An 18,500-nucleotide genomic window follows, 5' to 3' on the forward strand; every position below is an offset into this window, starting at 1 on the left:
TTTGGAATCTTAATAGGGGAATTGATACAGAGGAAAAGTAAAAAAAAAAAAATCAGTTGTGTCAGGGAGATATTTGTGTCTTAAGCATTAAAATTAAGCAATGCCTTGTTAGAACTGACTTGCTTCGAATCCTAGGGCCCACAGACCCACCCTGAGAGCACTAAGTGGGTCTCTGGCCAAGTTACTCATATAGTATGTCACCTCCTATTTAGCTATTCCTAATATGAATGTTACTTGGGATCTACGAAAGCTAAATTGTTCTTTTCTTAACACGGTTTTGTAGTTGTAAGACGTCTTTAGAATTATGTAAGGACTTTTTATGATTATCTCCTCTGGTTCCATTAGAGACATCAGTGTCTGCTAAAATTTTCCCAGAGAAACTTAAACCTTTTGAGAAACCTGAAAGTTCTATGAATTAAGGTGTAGACCCAGTTAGTTAGAGATGCCTAAGAACACAGAGTCTCATGCTCACTGCCCACCTTCTTCTACAAGGATCTTGTGATTCTTACAATCTTATCACCTCAAACTTGTCTTTTCTCCAGTCCTGAGCAACAGAGCACCAAGAGAGACTCTGATCCTTAAGTGCTGTGCATTGTCAAGGGAGTCTGTTGCACTAAAGAACCTGGTTCTGTGAGCATTTTCTCCTGCCTCTGGATTTCTCCTGTTTCTAAGTAGCTGGGAATGAATGTTGCACTTCTAATGTAAAGGATATGGTGTAAATGTCACAGCCACATGTAACCCTTCAGGGTTTACTCCAGCTCTCCAGCCTTCTCTAAGCTCAGAAGATTCTTCATCCATCCAGTCTTCTCTGTTTTGCTCATCAAATTCATTGTGTTTTATGCTCTCGGGATACTATGTGTCTAAATTTGTAGTTTTTCTCATGATTATCCTCTTACTTTGATGGTTCATGATGATTTGGATATTATCTTCCAGCAAGACCAGAAGTTTCCTACAGGTGGGCCCATATATGCTTAACTGTATCATTGAACTCTGCTCCTCACAGAGCATCTGACTCTTAGCAGATCCTCAAAAAAATAAGAGTTATTTAAATGGTTAAATAAGTTTTTGAGCTAGGTACTTCTATAACTTCCCTTTAACACTGTCCTCAAAATACAAGTATGAATAAATATACGTTCTATTCATGTGAAAGGCCATCGTCAGATAAGAATTTTTTAAATAACTCTACTACGGCTCCACAGAATCCTATCAAAGAAGTTCTAAAGACTAGTGATGAGTCTATTGAAGTGTCACTCCATTCCTTCATCAAAAACAATAATTGAAATAATTTGGCAGTATGATATGATAAGGCTTTGGCATTAGCTCAGTATGGAATTCCATACAACCTGGGATCATATGGTATAGTTGAGTTTTTTTTTTTCCCCCTCTTTGGGAGTCCACCACCAAGCTCCCAAATAGACACATAGAGACTTATTCTTACTTATGAATATTCCCGGCATTAGTTTGACTTGTTTCTAACTTAAATTATCTCATTTATCTTTAACTATGTTTTGCCTCTGGGCGTTTTACCTTTCTTTATTCTATATATCTTTCCTTCTTACTCTATGGCTGGCTGTGTGGCTGACCCCTGGTACTCTCTTCTCCTTCTCCTTTTCTCATTTCTTGCTCCTCTTCTCTCTCTAGACTTCTCCTCCTATTTATTCTCTCTGCCCACCAGCTCTGCCTACCCATTGGCTGTTCAGCTCTTTATTAAACCAATCAGGTGTTTAGGCAGGCAAAGTAACAACATAGCCTTATAGAGTTAAAGAAATAGAACACAAAAGAATGTAACACATCTTGGCATTACTAAGTAAATATTCCATGGCATAAACAAACACAACTTAAACTAATATTTCACAACAATATGTACCTGGCTTGTTTCTCTAACATAAACATTGGAAAGAAAACATTAAAGATACAAAGAAGCTTGCCTGCCTAATTGATAAAAGTATGATTTCATGGAAGCCTGATGTGCACCAACTATGAATTAGCTTGCTGAATGTATTCAGAACATGGCTGCTAATTAGCCAATTGCCCTTAGGCAAAACACTTAACTTCAACTATAAAATGGAGATATCTTACATGATCATTTTGAAAATTAATGAGATGTTTGTTTTGTTTTATACAGGAAAGAGCCAGGCAGAGCCATTCCTTACACACACATAACACACACACACACACACACACACACACACACACACACACACACACACACACTGTGTTAGTGTTACTGGAAATGTTAAAAAGCCTAGTACGGTAGCATTAAAGAAATGTTAATCTACAGTTGAAGTACTCTTTTGATTTCTTAAAATACAATAATGAACCTAATGGGAAAAATCCTTATGCAGTTTGTGTTCTAACATTCAGCATTTGGAGATTATTGACAAAATGTTTCCAGTTGCAGTTACTTCACATCTGCATATTTTGTTATTTGAGAGAGACATCATTATTGACACTGACAATTACTTTTGCACTAAGACCATCAGTAGTTCCCATTTTCTGTCTTCTATACTCTTCTCACTTACATACTTGAACTATAAAAATATTTTTATCCATACTACATATTTCCCCCTTAGCCTGGTTCATATTCTATTAACCTCCTTTAAAATGAAGTACACCTTATGTTTCTCAGAGATGAGGGATGTATATGTCATTTTGGTAACTATTGGGCTTACCATAGATCCTTGCACTGGGAGGTGCCTTGTTGAATTTTACATTTCTCTTTCTTATTAGATTGTTGGCTGTGATCACCAGCTGGGAAGCACCGTCAAGGAGGATAACTGTGGGGTCTGCAACGGAGATGGGTCCACCTGCCGGCTGGTCCGAGGGCAGTATAAATCCCAGCTCTCTGCAACTAAATGTAAGACACTACAGAGATGGGCAATTTTATACTTGTTGACTTGTTATTCAACCCTCACCTCTCTGTGGCTCTCCTCTGCAATTGGTGAATAAAACATCTACCAAAGTGAGAAGAATCTGAAAGCTTGGAGTGAATATGTGAATTCATGTGGAACAAGACAGATCAATTATAACCTCAGGGAGGAACCCGTTTCTTCTGATGCACAGTGGGAGAGAACTAGAGATAGCTGCTCAATGGGAATACAGACTGCAGCCTAGCTTCCTACCTCATATATAGTCTGAGATGCCTAATAAATGTATCAGAGAAATTGGGGAAATCAGAATACATTCACCCCTACTACAGCAGTCACATGGCCCTCATTACAAGGTGGCCTCAGGTCTGTGCTGCAATAGGTTTTTTCAGAATTAATATTGGGCCAAAGTGTGGTGACACCATTTAAGTTTGTGAAGCCATTTAATGATCTTTGTGTCCTGATCTCCCTATATCTGGAAGTAATGTGTGCTTATTATACATGTGTGTGCTTTGAACTCCACATTATCAATTCATGTAGTCTTTATAGGAACCCACTTAACAAGGTAGCCTTAATTTTCATGTTATAGAGGACTTGACTCAGACTTTCCCAGATGGTATGACTTTCTTCCGTCACATAAAGAACTAATATTTGAGCCGAGAGTCTGAACCCAGTACCTAAACACCCATTCCTCTACTGTCTCATCATGCTACTGACAACCCCTGGAGTTAGATATGTATAAAGCAGATAGATAGATCAATTCAGAAGACCAAGACTAACTGCTTAGCTGAGTCTTGTGAGAATAGAAGACAGAAATGTTGTGGTATCCAAACCAGGGAACTACATGTCCATATGAATTTGTGTGATAGTTTCCTCTGTGAGGATCACTACACAGAAAGAAGTATGGCCTTTATATTAAGGGCATGGGTTTTTAGAGCCATTTTAACCCTGGCCTAATGTTTTCATTTTCTACAACCATTCAGTCTGTCATGTTCCAATATCTATTTTCATATGTCTCCACAGCCTGGGAAATGAGAATAAATTTTTGAGTGTGGTTTTGTTCTCTTTAGTTGTTGACTAGTTAGAGGGAAACAATTGATATGTGGAAGGTTTATGGCTTTAAATGGACCTGCAGGTCAAAAGCAAAGGCAGATGGAGTTCTTCTGGAAAGCACTGAAGAACTGTTCCATGAAGCCTTGAAAAGGCACCTTGCCAAAAGGGAGGAGCCTCTTGGGAAGAGGGAGTAGGAAGAATGACCAGGGATGTTTAAGAGCATGAAGAATTGTATATCCCCACTTAGGAATCGCACCACACTTTCACTACTTTGGAGGCAGGGAAGAAATGTGATTCTCTGAAAAACTAGAACTTCTAAGAATGCTGGCAGCTAAAATGAAGGATGGGGTGACTCAGACATTGATAAAGCACCTCCAGGCAAGAGTTTTCTTTGCTCATATGTGTTGGTCATATATGTTGGTAGATTATATATGATGAAGAGCTAAGGAAGTCAGACGAAAGAAACCAGACATGGGTAGGGGTAGCGTTCTTCTGTAACCTCTAAAATTTGGGTTGAATAGTTTTATGGGGGAAAATGCACTTAAAGGGCCACTCTGAACAGAATTCTCTAGGGAGTGCTGAAGAATTAAAATCTTTCTAATTATTTGTTACATAATTGAATTAGTGCCCATTATCCAGAAATGTAGAAATTGCCATTAAGCTCAAATGGTTGTTAGGCATGTATGTAGCAACTGCTCTCCGGTGACTCCTGGAAGCCTGCTTTAATAGAGGGTCTTCTTACCCTCCTACTAGGGGGGCATTAGGGACTCCCAAGCTTTGAGTCACTGCAGTGTAGGAAGAGAAGCTCTGAAAGAACAAACTGAGGCAAGTTGAGAATCTTCTGTCATCCCTCAGTAGAAGGATACATACCTCAGTAGAAGGAACTCCATTCAAGGCCGACAGTGGTTAAATTATAGAACACACAACTTGATGATTACACCTAATGACAAAATGCAATTGATTCGTTTACCTTTGCCCTGATGATGCCTCATGACAAAATGATTTATATCAATAAAGCCCAGCATGAGAATGCCCCTCACCACAATTTGTAGCAGATGCTGAACAAGCTGCCTCACTTAGATTTTTCTCCACCCCCAGAAGAATCTCCCGCCCTGGATTTACAAACTTCAAGGCAGCCCACAGGCAAGGGTGATTAGCTGCTCAACAGGCAGTGTGCTGGCCAGGTGAGCATGCTCCGCCCCTGAGGCTCAGGAGGAGGAGTGCTGCCAGGTCTCTCCCTAGGTCTTGCCAAAAGGAGCCATAAGCCAGCCACATGCTCACTTCCAACTCCTAGCACTCAGATTCCCCACACTGAACTCATTTTCTTTCTAAATTTATATCCAAGTTTTTTTTTTTCTTATGTTATCAAAACTCATGGGAACAAAGGGAAAACAAAAAAAGAGTGGAGAAAGACTATTGCAGAAAGTGCCAGAAAAAAAAAAAAAAAAAAAAAAAAAAGAGGAGTAACTTATCAAATGGCTGCTGGTGAATGAAAAGGAAGCCAGGAAGCCACCATTTTATCGGAAGACATTATAATTTCCCACTCCTTTTTCATAGGAAAAGACTCCATTGATAACGGTCAATCCTCCCTTCATACTAAATTATTGACTTCCTCAGACCAATAAGGAAAAATAATTAGCTGACTTAAGTTTGCTGTTGATTCTTAAAATATAAAGGCTTGTTTTTCTCACAAGTCTTATTCACATGTGAGAAGTATGTGCTTCTTAGACTCTTACATCCAGATCCAGCCTGTTTGCTATGAATTTATATCTATTCTGCAGAACTTTCTAATGTCGCTGTAGGTTTTGAAGCCACCAGTGTTGTTCTTTAATACAACTATTGCCTATGAAACACAAACACAGGAGACTCAGTGTCCATGTGGAGTTTATTGAGAGATGGGAGAGAAAGGAGGGAAGCTGGTGGCCAACCAAAAGCAGGGGAGAGAGAGAAAAGAGATGAGAGAGAGAGAGAGAGCAAGAGAGAAAGAGCAAGAGAGAGAGGCGTGCTTGGTGCTTGCTTTAACTGAGTACCCTGGCAGCCAGGTAAAGCCTGAGCAGCCAGGTAAGTCATGCATAGAGAAGACATGGCCATGAGCATCCCGCCCATCACCAGGGGGTGGAGTCAGCAGACTGCTGGTTCTCAACAACCAGGACATCTTCAAGCTCTCTCACCAAACTCCTTGAGTAGCAAGGGTCAAATATGCTAATTTATATCAAGATTAAATGATTCTCAGGGATTCACCTCTCAGACTGTGACCCATGCTGACTTATAATGGCTGAAGGTTAGCATATCCCTGAAATGTCAGTCTGGCTCAAAATTTTGACGTGAAGTATATTTGTAATAAAACACGTGGCCTTCTGAATATAAAATACGGAAGAATTCTCAAAAAAATGGTAACAAAACTTTCCCTCGTGTATGACTACTTCAGGTTATACTCATAATCCCTTCAAAGATTCCTATCCATTCATTCAACAGCAGGCATTTAGGAGACACAAACTATGCAGTAATGAGCTGTTCCCAGTGCTGGAGATTCAGCAAAGAAAGAGCAAAACAGGCAAAAACCTATTTCTCCATGAGACTTACATACTAGTATGAAGAGCTCTCAGACAACTATATAAACAGAGTGCATATGTTCCATTGTGTACTGGGAGAGATGGAAAACCTTAATCAGGGAGAAGAGTCTAGGACATGGATGAGCTGCCAGCCAAAGGCTGGAGCAGAGTTACGATTTCAAATAGGTTAGTAAGAAAAGAACTCGATGATAAGAAACCTGATACTCGGTAGAAGTGAAAAGAGGTCATGATAACAAAAGTCAAGTATTTGGCATCATGACAGAGAAGCGCATTCCAAGCAGAAAGGAGGACAGACACAATGGTCCCAAAGTATGTACACTTGTTTGTACAAATCCAATGAGGGACAACAAAGAGTTTCAAAAAGCCTAGAGAAAAGTTGAAGGCAGGATGGCCATGAGGTGAAGAATGCCATGCGTAGTGCAGAGATTTCTAAAGGAATCTGGATCTTAGTCTGAATGAGATATGGATTGGGGATTTTGAACAGAATGTCTTGACCGGAGCAGAGCATGGAGCTGGGATGACTATGGAAGTAGGAGATGAAGTACGAAGGTTATTGCAGGAAGCTAGGCCAGAGGTAATGTTGGCTTGGAGCAATAGCTGTGGCTGGGACAAGAAAGATCCATTTCTAGATCCACTGTATTTCTAAGGATCTAGGACACCGTGATTGAGAAATGTGCCACAAAAAGAAGGAAGAAGCTGTCATTTAAACTAAGGTTAGGACACACTTTTTCATTACTCCAGGTTTTCACTTCTTCCTTCATTTTAGAAAGATGTATTTTACATTTAGACATATTTAATCATATAATACTTTTGAATACATGAAAAATAAAATGCAACTAAAGGAAATTGGTAAGTAAAACTAAAACAAAACGTGTTTCTCAGAACTTACTCTTTTGAAATTTCTTAGGATATTTTAAAGATTTTTTTGAGAGTTTCATATTACGTATGAGTATTTTATTTATATTATTTCTACTCCACCAACTCTCCCCTCCAACTCCTCCCATGCCAAATTTATGACCTTTTCTTCTTTGATTGTTACTGTTTTACACAGACACACACATACACACACAAATCCACGCATTCCACTTACTGGCTTGTATGTATGTGCATTTAGGGTGGACTACTTAGATTGAATAATTCTGCTAGCTAGTTTCTATCTTGACTTGACACAGCTACAGTAAGTTTGAAAGATGGAGGATTCCTGGTTCAATTTAATTTCTTGATTCTACACCATCAGGATGCTTCATTGGCCTTGGTTGGGTTACTTCTACAGTAAATCCCCAAATCAGGACTTTGAACCCTACAACTCTTAATTATTCTTCATTTGAAAGTAATTTTGACTGTCCTAGTTTGGTTCTTTGCCTTTGCATATAAATTTTATAGGCTTTTTGTCCATAGCTACAAAAATTCTCCTAGGGACTTTGACTAGAAGTATGTTAATTCTTCAGATAGATTTAATGGAGAGGGGAGTACTGGGCAACTTTAGTATATTAAGTCATTGGACCTGTTAGTACCTCATGTCTCTTCACTAATTAGATCTCCTTCAATTTCTTCATCAGTCCTTATTAGGTCTCAGCTTACAAATCCTATGGCTTTTAGGTTTATGCCTTTTGGGTTTTTTTTTTTTTTCATCAATTACAAATGGTACTATTTTTTTCACTTACCTCTCTAATTATATATTGTAGTTTTTATAAACATGATCAGTTATTTATTATTTTTACCATGTATTTTGCTGTCAAGCTAAATTGACTTACGAGCCCTATAAGTTTTGGTGAACACTGGGATTTTCTGCATAAACAGTCAACTTGTTTACTGATAAGGATTTTTTTCTTGGACACTTTAAATCTGTTGGCCAAATTTTTTGGTCCTTCCTCTGGCTAGGATGTCTGATACAGTGATTAGGTAGTGAAGGGGCATCTTTCTCATTCCCATTCTTAGGGAAAGTATTTAATTTCTCAATACTGAGCATCACAATAGCTGGAGGTTTTTGTTTTTAACAAGGGCACTTTAAATTGACAAAATTCACATACACATACCCCATACACACACTCTTCTGGGAGTTGTTATCATGAATGGATATCAAATATGATCAAATTTCCTTTATGTCTCACTTGATATGGTTTATGTAGCTTCTCTTCCAGTTTTTTCTTGTGACAAATTGCATTAATTGGGTTTCAGTTAAAGAGCCAGCCATGCATTCCTAGGACAGAACCTCCATGATCTTATTAATAATCTGGAATAAACTGGTCCAAAGATAAATTCTACTTAATCATAGTCTTCCCATAGATCGATTTGCCAAAATTTGTTGAGAGTTTTTATATCTTTTTCATGAAATCACTAGTCTGGGGATAGGGTACTGTCTGTGATTGGTTTGTATATCTTTCTAATGCTGGCCTCATATAACAAGTTTTGAAATGTTCCCTTATAAGTTATTTTCTGGAAAAATATATGGAATTGATATTTATTATTAATATTTATTATTTCTTCTTTAAATGCATGGTAGCATTCGCCAGTGAAGTCCTATGGGGCTAAAGATTTTTTCAGGACTTTACTTTCTGAACATATGGAATACAGTTATAGTGAGTATTTTAATGTCCATTCTGTGTTTTGATTGATGGATTTTTCACTTTAGTTGGGCTATATTTTGGGGCTCTTTACATGTCTGGTAATTTTTGACTAGATGCCAGTCATTGCAGTTTTTCTTTGTTGGGTATGAGATATTTTTGATTCCCTATAAATATGCTTAAGCTTTGTTCTGGGAGCAGTTAAGTTTCTTGAACTCAATGTGATCCTTTTGAGCCTGACAATCTGGTAGGTGGGAGCAAAGCCATGCTTGGACTAGAGTTAATTGTACCCTTCTACACAGCAAGACCCTTCTATATACTCAATGTTCTATGAATTATAATGTCTTCAAGTCTGTCTAGTGGGATAAGACATTCTTCTCAGTCCTGTGTGGTTGAAGTATATTCACAATTTTGTATGTTGTTCTCCCCCTACCCCTAGCTAAGGTAATACATTGGTGCATATGCTTCAGGACCACCTTAGGTCTTCAAAGTCTCTCTCTCTCTTTCTCTCTCTCTCTCTCTCTCTCTCTCTCTCTCTGTGTGTGTGTGTGTGTGTGTGTGTGTGTGTGTGTGTGTGTGTGTGTGTGTGTCTAAATAGCTCTCTCCTTTCTGGTACAATTTTTTAGAAATTCTTCCTGCTTCCATTGCTTGAACTCTTAGTTTTGTCTTCTCAACTCAGAAACTCTACCAGCTCCTTCCAGAGGCCCTACTGTCAAAGCCACAGCCAGGAGACCCATTCAAGGAAATAAGAAATAAGACAATGAAGTATTAATCTGTTGTACCTATAGTACTTCGTGACTCTTGGGAATTGCTACCCTTCTCTACCTGAGATCCAGTGTCTTAAACAGCATGGTTTCACACAATTTTATCTGACTTTTCATTTATTTTAGGTATGATGTTAAAACCGGTCCATTTCTTCTTGGTTGAGTACTTCATCTATTTTGCAATTATGTAGAACAGTGGTTTCCAACCTTCCTAATGCTATGATCCTTTAGCACAGTTCCTCATGTTTTGGTGACCCCTGCCATAAAATTATTTCATGTCTACTTCTTCATAAACTGTAATTTTGCTACTGTTATGAACCACAATGTAAATATCTGCTATAAAGGGGATCTGATATGTGACCCCAGAGGGGTTGTGACACCATACATTGAGAACAGGTGATGTAGAACCAAACAGATTTGACTCCTTTTATGGGGATGTTGTGTGGTCCTTCAATTCTCATTATGTAGCATACTCTACAGTTATTTCCCAGGGTTTAAGGAGTGTGTTCTACTATTGTTGTGGAATTTTCTTCCACGCTTCTGACACCCATTTTACAAGTATGCCAGCTAGGTTTTTAATGATATTTTTTAAGTTTTTGGAATTTTATGCAGTCATACAATGCAGTTTTGATGTTAGCATCTATATAGCTCAAGAGAGATGAGACAGGATTACTGCCTTCATAACAGAGAACTTGAGACTTTTGTGCAATCTATTCTAATATAAAATATGAGCATATGTCCCTCTTAGAATCAATGAAGTAGAATATTTTAGCAATAGAGCTTATTCTGATTAAAAGTAATTTTGGATAGCACTACAGTTTTTGGCCTAGACCCCTAAAAAGATAAAATTTTCCAGTTGATAATGGAGAGAATATTGTTTGGCTTTCCCGGCATATATCTTTCATTATGCAATTACTGATAAACTTGGGTGGGATGGAAGGTTGAAAGGCTTAAATGTTAAGCCTCTTCTGTTTCATTTGATATGTTTTTAGAGCACTGAAATTGGGATGAAGATTTAAAACACATCATCAAAACCTCCTCAATATTGGCAGACTTTTTGTGTTAACAACAATCATCCTTTTATTTTAAAAAATAAGATCAAGTATTATCCCTAGGGAAGATTCCTGTAAAATGTGAACTTAACAGCAGATCTAAAACTAAGATAAACTCAGTCATAAAAATAAGCCCATAATATCAAAGTGTTAGTTTTTTGCTTTCCCTGATTCATCAGTTCAGGACACAGATGGAATCCAAAACTTCATTCAAAATGCTCTGTGTATATTAAAAAAATAAATGAAGAAAGCATCTGCCACACTATAAAATTTTCAAAAAAAATCTTTTAAATTCATTCTTTTGTTGCAATTTGGCTTGTAAACTATCAGTTGCCACCCAGGGATGTGAATGACAGAATTAATTATTCCTATAAAGAGCTTTTCCATTGACCAAAGAAATATGTTATCTAATCTCTCTTAAAATGTTGATTAGTACTTTAGAAATATGTTCTGAAGACTGGCACCGTGGTTCTATTAACAAAGCTAGAATAGATGAAGACAGGTGCAGTGGATCAATAAGCAGTGTGCCTTTGTAGGAGAGGCCAATCAGAGGAATGTGTGGCATGGTGAAAGATGTGGCCACCTCTCCACTGACCACAGCAATTCCACTAGTCCCTCAGGAAGCAGGCATCACGATGCACCATATCTTGGAACTTCTTAAACACCTCTGTGCATAACACTGACAAGAACTAGACGAATCCTCCAACCCACCCAAAATCAATGAGAATGTATTGTTAAGTGCAACAATGTTTTCTAGCTCAACAAACAGCTTTGTCTATCAACATGAAGAAATTATATTTTTTCATATTTTCCTTTTTGTATTTAATAGTTGATAATTTATATGCATGAGTAAAACTGTGTTCATATCATCTCACCCCTCCCTTTCCCACCCCCAACTCTTCCCATGTTCTTCCCACTATCCCCGCTCAAATTCAATGACCTCTTCTTCCATAATTATTATAGAGGCATCGTAGACTGTGTATACAACCTACTGGGTTCAATTAGGATTGCGTGTGTGTGTGTGTGTGTGTGTGTGTGTGTGTGTGTGTGTGTGTGTGTGTTTAGGACTGACCATTTAGGAGCCTATTTCCTAAGTTGTGTTCTGACATACATCAGGTGCTGCTAACAACTCTTATGATATGTGTTGGACATACCCTGAGTTAAATAGAATGAAATGGTTTCTTTGATTCAGGGCTGCTAAGGAACTAATAGAAACTAATGAAAGGGCTTTGAGAATTTCCCTGAATAGGGAGGGTATAGGCAACAGGATCCCCTAGTTTTTCTCCTGAAGCCATTTTTTCAGGACCTGTCTTTGGAACTAATGGTTCACTCATTTATTTGATTCCTTACTCTCTCACACACACAAAGTTTGACATATAAGAGACTCATAAACTTTGTAGAACAAAATAATGAATTGACTGATTCCTGGTGACTGCTGAAGCCATCTTCTCACAACACAAAAGCACACTATGGCTTCCCCAACCTCTGTGTTGTGTTCTGCCTCTAGCACCTGTGTTAACCCATTTTCCTCTTTGACTTGAGGAAGGGTATCAAAAGATATTTCCTCCCTCTTGTTTGGTGGGCTTTCCTCATCCTGCCTCACACCCTCTGCATGCAGCCTTCTGGATTCCTCCCTACTCTTCCCTTTGGACACTTTAGTGCATCAGCCAAAAGGCAACCTCAGCATGTGGAATGTGGATTTCTTCTAACAAAGAGGAGCTGGGCCCAAGGGCTGTGTGGGGGTCAGAAGACTGCAGCTGAGCATAGCAGTGCCAAGCAGAAAGCTTCCCTTTCATTTGGACTTTATTTGACCTATGGATAAACAAAGACTTGCTAATTCTAGAAATCCCATTGTTTCAACTTCTTTGAATTTCTTTTGCAAACTTCAAAATGCATGTCTTTCTGGAACTTGAGATTCTGCGGGCTCAGCCTTAAAGTCCCTGTGTTCCTCTTCTGTTTTCCTCTTATTCAGTTTGCTTTATGTGTCACAAATTCCTTGCTCTCAGAAATACAGCCCTTTATTCAACAACACATGGCATTAGAAACAGCAATAAATCTATAGTGTCAGTAGAGTATTCAACAGCCTCCATAAGTGTAACCTCTTCCGGGAAGTAATGAAGACTCATGATTCAACCTCCTCAGTCAGCAAGTTATGTCCTAGGGAACCTGCAGTGTTTGATGGTCCATAAAATACAAATCTTTCAGCCACATGCATGCCCGGTACCTGTGCAGAGCAGAAGAAGGTATTGAAACTGAAGGTAGAGACAGTTGTGAGCTGCCATGTGGGTGCTGGGAATTGAATCCAGAGCTTCTGGAAGAGCAACCACTGCTCTTAACCACTGAGCCATCTCTCAGCCTTTCTGTCCCAATTCTTAAGGAGTCTTGGACTAAAGGGAAGAAAATAAATATATTGAATACCTACTGTGTTCCAGGCAACGTGTCTGTATGTGTATCTGCTATTCACAGCTGTCTGTGTAAGACAGTATTGGAAGGTGCCTTGTTTTAGAAGCATAGGGACTGAGTGAGACTCATTAGTTAATTTCTGTGTCTCACTATCTGAACTAACCTCCCCTGAAAATCTTTTATTTAAACATGATTATCCAGTACTATGATGATATCTAATGTTAGAAACATAAGTAGGAATTCACACATAATTTCTGGATATAATGGTTCATTCTAAAGTACTTACTTTTCTCTCTCTGTCTCTCTCTGTCTCTGTCTGACTCTCTCTCTTTATCTCTCCCCACTTGGCCTTGCTTTAGTCACCATGCTTCTGGAGATTCTCTTTCCTCATCATAAAATCCTTTGTTCATGTCACCAGTCATGGGTGAAACAGTCTTCTAAATAAAAGTAAGACAGCAGCAAATGTAATTATAAGGCATTGTCAGAGATGGAGTTTCAATTGGTAATGTCTGTGATGTCAACAGGGTGGATGCAATCTACCTCTAAGTACTTTTTTAGGATTTAGATTTATTTTGAATTATGTGTAGGCATATGTGCACATGAGTGCAGGTACCTGAGGAGCCCAGAGGTATCTAATACCTGGAGCTGGAGTCACAGGTGGCTGTGAGCAACCTGATTGGGGGGGGTGCTCGAAATTGAACTCAGATCCCTTGGAAGAGCAAAAAGAGCTTTAAACCACTGAGCTATCTCTACAGCTTCTCTGATCTGTTGAATGTGTGGGTCTCAGTGTGAAGGTATGCTCAGTTTGTACGTAGGGTAATCCATGGTAAAATAATCTTTGATTCAGCCAGATTTTTTAATTACTATTTTTTAATTTTAAAATAGCCTTATTTTACATACCAATACCAGTTCCCTCTCCCTCCCATCCTCCCGATTCCCCATCTCTACTATCTACTCCCTCTATCTACTCCTTGGAGAGGCTGAGGCTATAACATCATTTTCAGTAGGACCAAGGCCCTCCCCTCTGTGTCTAGGCTGAGCAAGGTATCTCTCCATAGGAATGGGCTCAAAAATCACTAGGGATAAATACCAGTTCCCCTGCTAGTGGCCCCACAAACTTCCTAAGCCACCCAACTGTCACCCACATTCAGAGGGCCTACTGTGGACTTACACATATTCCCCAGCTATCAGACTAGGGTCCATGAGCTCCCACTTGCTCAGGTCAACTGTTTCTGTGGATTTCCCAATCATGGCCTTGACCCCTTTGCTCCTCCCTCTCTACACCTGGGCTCCATGAGTTCAGCCCAGTGCTTGGCTATGAATCTCTGAACTTCCATTAGTTACTGGATGAAGGTTCTATGATGACAATTAAGGTAGTCATCATCTGGTTACAGGAGAATGGAAGTTAAGGCATCTTCTCCATTTTTGCTTAGATTGTTAGCTGCATTCATCCTTGTGGATTCCTGGGTATTTCCCTAATGCCAGGTTTCTGGATAACTCCCTGATGGCTCCCTCTATCAATGTATCTCTTTCCTTGCTCTCCCTCTCTATCCTTCCCCAACTGGATCTTACTGATCCCTCATGTTCTCCTCCCTACTCCCTCACCACCCTCCCCTTCCTTTACTACCCTCCTCTCCCCTCCCCCCATGCTCCGAATTTACTCAGGAGATCTTGTCCCTTTCCCCTTCCCAGGGGAATCCATGTGTGTCTCTCTTAGGGTCCTCCTTGCTTACTATTTTCTCTAGGGTTGTGGTCTGTAGTCTGGTAATCCTTTGCTCTATGTCTAATATCCACTTATGAGTGAGTACATACTATGTCTGTCTTTCTGGGTCTGGGTTATCTCACTTAGGATAGTTTTTTCTAGTACCATCCATTTGTTAGCAAATTTCAAGATGTTGCTGAGTAGTACTCCATTGTGTAAATGTTCCACCTTTTCTTTATACATTCTTTGGTTAAGGGGCATCTAGGTTGTTTCAGGTTCTGGCTACCACAAATATTGTTGCTATGAACATAGTTGAGCAAAAATTCTTGTGGAATAAGTGTGCATCCTTTGAGTATATGCCCAAGAGCGGTATTGCTAGATCTTGAGGCAGATTGATTCCCAATTTTCTGAGAAAGTGCCATATCAATTTTCAAAATAACTGTACAAGTTTGCAATCCCAACATCAGCTAGATTTTTAAAGGTTTTCAAAACAGGTAAGTGTGGAGATATATTAAATCATCATTTACCAGGCTTTCACAATACTGTATTAAAAATGAAGGTAGTTTATAGTCAAGAAGGGGAAGAAAGTGTTTTGAGAGTTTAGAACACACAAATGTATTTTCCCCTACAGTTCTGCCCCACTTAGCCAAGATGCTCTAACAGGAAAAGGTGCAAATTCTGATAAAATACATCATTTGAACAGTAGGACTTATTTTTAATTTTAAAATTAAAAGTAAATTTGATAATAAGTTCCTTGCAAATACATTTTTAAATCAAAATTCGTTGAGTGAGTGGGGGTGGAAAGGTGACTTAGTACTGCAAAGAGCACACAGCTTTTGCAGAACACTCAAGTTCAGTTTTCAGTAGCAAAGTCAAGTGACTCACAATGGCTCTAGGGGATCTGCCACCCTCTTCCAGTCTCCATGACAACTTCACTCACATGTGCACATAATCCCACCTAGAAACAGATACACACACACACACACACACACACACACACACACACACACACTTAAAAATAAAACAAATCTTTTTAAGAAATTCATATTTACTTTAAGAGGCCTAATTTCACCCAGGCTAAACAGCTTCTTTGGCATGTTTTAGTTTGTAGAAAGTAGACAAATTGATTCTAAAACACTGACTTCACATTTCTAACACTAAAAGAAAAAAAAATTAAATCTGTTGTCTCTGTCTTTGTATAAGAGACAGTCAGGAGTTTTGTGTCAGAATATGTGCTTTTAAAGTTTCCGCTCTGTTTCTCTCTAGTGGATGACACCGTGGTTGCCATTCCTTATGGAAGCAGACACATCCGCCTTGTCTTAAAGGGGCCAGATCATTTGTGTAAGTAGAGCCACCATTTTCCTTGGGGGACTGGAAAGTTTAGTTTTTTGTTGGCTTTTGTTCCCAGAAGGGATGGAAGTATAAGAGAACCAATCTCCTCTACATTGTAGTGTGGTGTGACAGCTTGGATGACTTCTGTTTCTAATTGGCTGCCTGATGAGATGGAAGAAGGCTGTGAAATCATTGTCTCTAAGCACAGTCCTCCTGAAAAATACAAAATAGATGGTGCCAGTGGGTTGTTCATGGGCTATAGACACGACTGAGTCATTAAACCTTTGTGACTCTTACATCTCTGTCTTCTTTCTCTGTAATCACACTTACTCACCCCTCTTGTCCTTTTCCTCTTTCTAGAATTCATTTCTTCTCCATTCTTTTCCTTTTCCTTCCATATTTTAAATATTTGCATCATCAATCCACAAATATATAGAAGTAACAAGTGAACTATGACATTTAAAGCAAGCCATTGCAGAAAATTGATTATCTGTATTAATTCAGAACCCTCATATCCTGATGATAAATGGTAGGATTTGGGATTATAAGGTAATGAAGCCTTCGAGATAAAATGGTAGCTTGGCCCACATAGGGTTTGTCTATAAGAACTTAACTTCAGTCATGCCAAGGCAGCGAGTGAAACACAGCCACATCTTATTCCTTAGTTTTAGTGCTTTTCAGATAGAGATCTGTAAACTACAATGAGAACATTATGGTCTGTAATACACACAAATGTTCAATAACATTTCCTCTCAAATCACTTTCACTGAAAGACTCCCTTCAGTTGTTCCCCTGAGCACTTGTGGTCCCCTCCATTCTACTCACCTCTGAAATTCCCAGTCAATTATTGTCTTTCCCCCTCCTCTTATACACAATGCCCACGAACCCAGTTTAAGTAGCAAGAATTCTTCTCTGGCAATTAGACTATAAAGATCATTATAATCAGATAACAAGAGAAAGAAAAGTCAAAGCCTGTAAAAGTTAATATATGCTAGTAAGTCTTCCTAAAAAAACAAACATATTTCATCAAAAAGGTGAAGTTTGAAGGTCATGTGAAGTCAGAAATAAGTGAGGTACAGTTTAGGCAAAACAAGAAAACACTGGTAAGTCATCCTTATATAGCCTGAGTTCTTTTATAACCCTGAACAGCCCCATACAGTTCAGTGTTCACATGTCAAAAGAAAATATATGTATGCACTTTATACCATCCAAATGATTTGTTTACCCCCTTGAAAACAGGATACGGCTAACTGCTAGTACAACAACCACAGCAACATGAAATTCTCGTGAGCAGTGATGGAGACTCAACTAAAACAGCCAGGCTGAGATCATTGCCACATGGGAAAATGACTTGATAATTGCCGAAGAAATGTTTAAAACAAAGTATTATATTTATACATATACATACTCTTGTCTCCTGTACTTACTAGTCTTAGATGGCTAAGGAGCTGAAAAATTGTGGGTCTAGGAAGATGACTCAGTAAGGTGCTTGCTGTGCAAGCATGAGGATCTGAGTTCAAATCCGCAACACCCACGTAAAATTCTAGATATGGAAGCAATGTGTGTCTGTAATCTTTTTTTTTTAATTTCTTAGTTATTTCAAAACAAACAAACAAGCAATGAGCATGGGAACTAAATGATGCCCCATTTCTCCTGTGACTGTTTCCCCTTCACTAGCCCACAATGGGACTAGCCTTAACTATTGCAGGCCAAAGCAGCTCCGTAGCAGCCCATCTTTAACCAGATGGATCTTGAGAGAGACAGCTGAGAAGTCCTCTCAGCAAAGCTGAGTGCTCAGATCTAGGCTGCACCCTAGGCTCTAGCACCTCTAGAGGCATTATGTGTGTGCTTTAGCTCAGAATTTCACTCTATAAAATACAAGAGGGGAACAATGAGTAAAGCTGACGTGAAAGGCACAGAGCCTCACATACCTTTCTACTGAAGAACTGCCGACAGAAAACAACAACAAAAAAAATGGTTCTTGTGCAATATTTTCTGGAAATCATTTGCCTAAGTTCCTCTGTCTTTCTTCATATAGGCCACAATTAGTCTAAATAACTTCCTGATCTCAGACACACACACACATATGTGCCCCATTTTTGATAGTTCCTTCCCTGCACTCAAATCAACCTACTTCTTATTATATGACATAATCCAAATATATAATGTGATATATGTGTTAATACATAT

At 38.9% G+C, this 18,500-nt stretch overlaps 1 protein-coding gene across 1 annotated transcript in view; it reads left to right on the forward strand.

Moving 5' to 3' along the window:
* The window catches only part of Adamtsl1 (ADAMTS like 1), a 363,826-nt gene that overhangs the window by 145,707 nt on the left and 199,619 nt on the right, over window positions 1-18,500 (forward strand). The window contains exons 5-6 of the mRNA XM_051188147.1: window positions 2,731-2,857; window positions 16,245-16,319. Of these exons, the coding sequence (XP_051044104.1) occupies window positions 2,731-2,857; window positions 16,245-16,319 (202 nt within the window). The remainder of the gene's footprint in view (window positions 1-2,730; window positions 2,858-16,244; window positions 16,320-18,500) is intronic.

Source organism: Phodopus roborovskii, unplaced genomic scaffold, assembly GCF_943737965.1.
Source record: "Phodopus roborovskii unplaced genomic scaffold, PHOROB, whole genome shotgun sequence".
Lineage (NCBI taxonomy): Eukaryota > Metazoa > Chordata > Mammalia > Rodentia > Cricetidae > Phodopus > Phodopus roborovskii.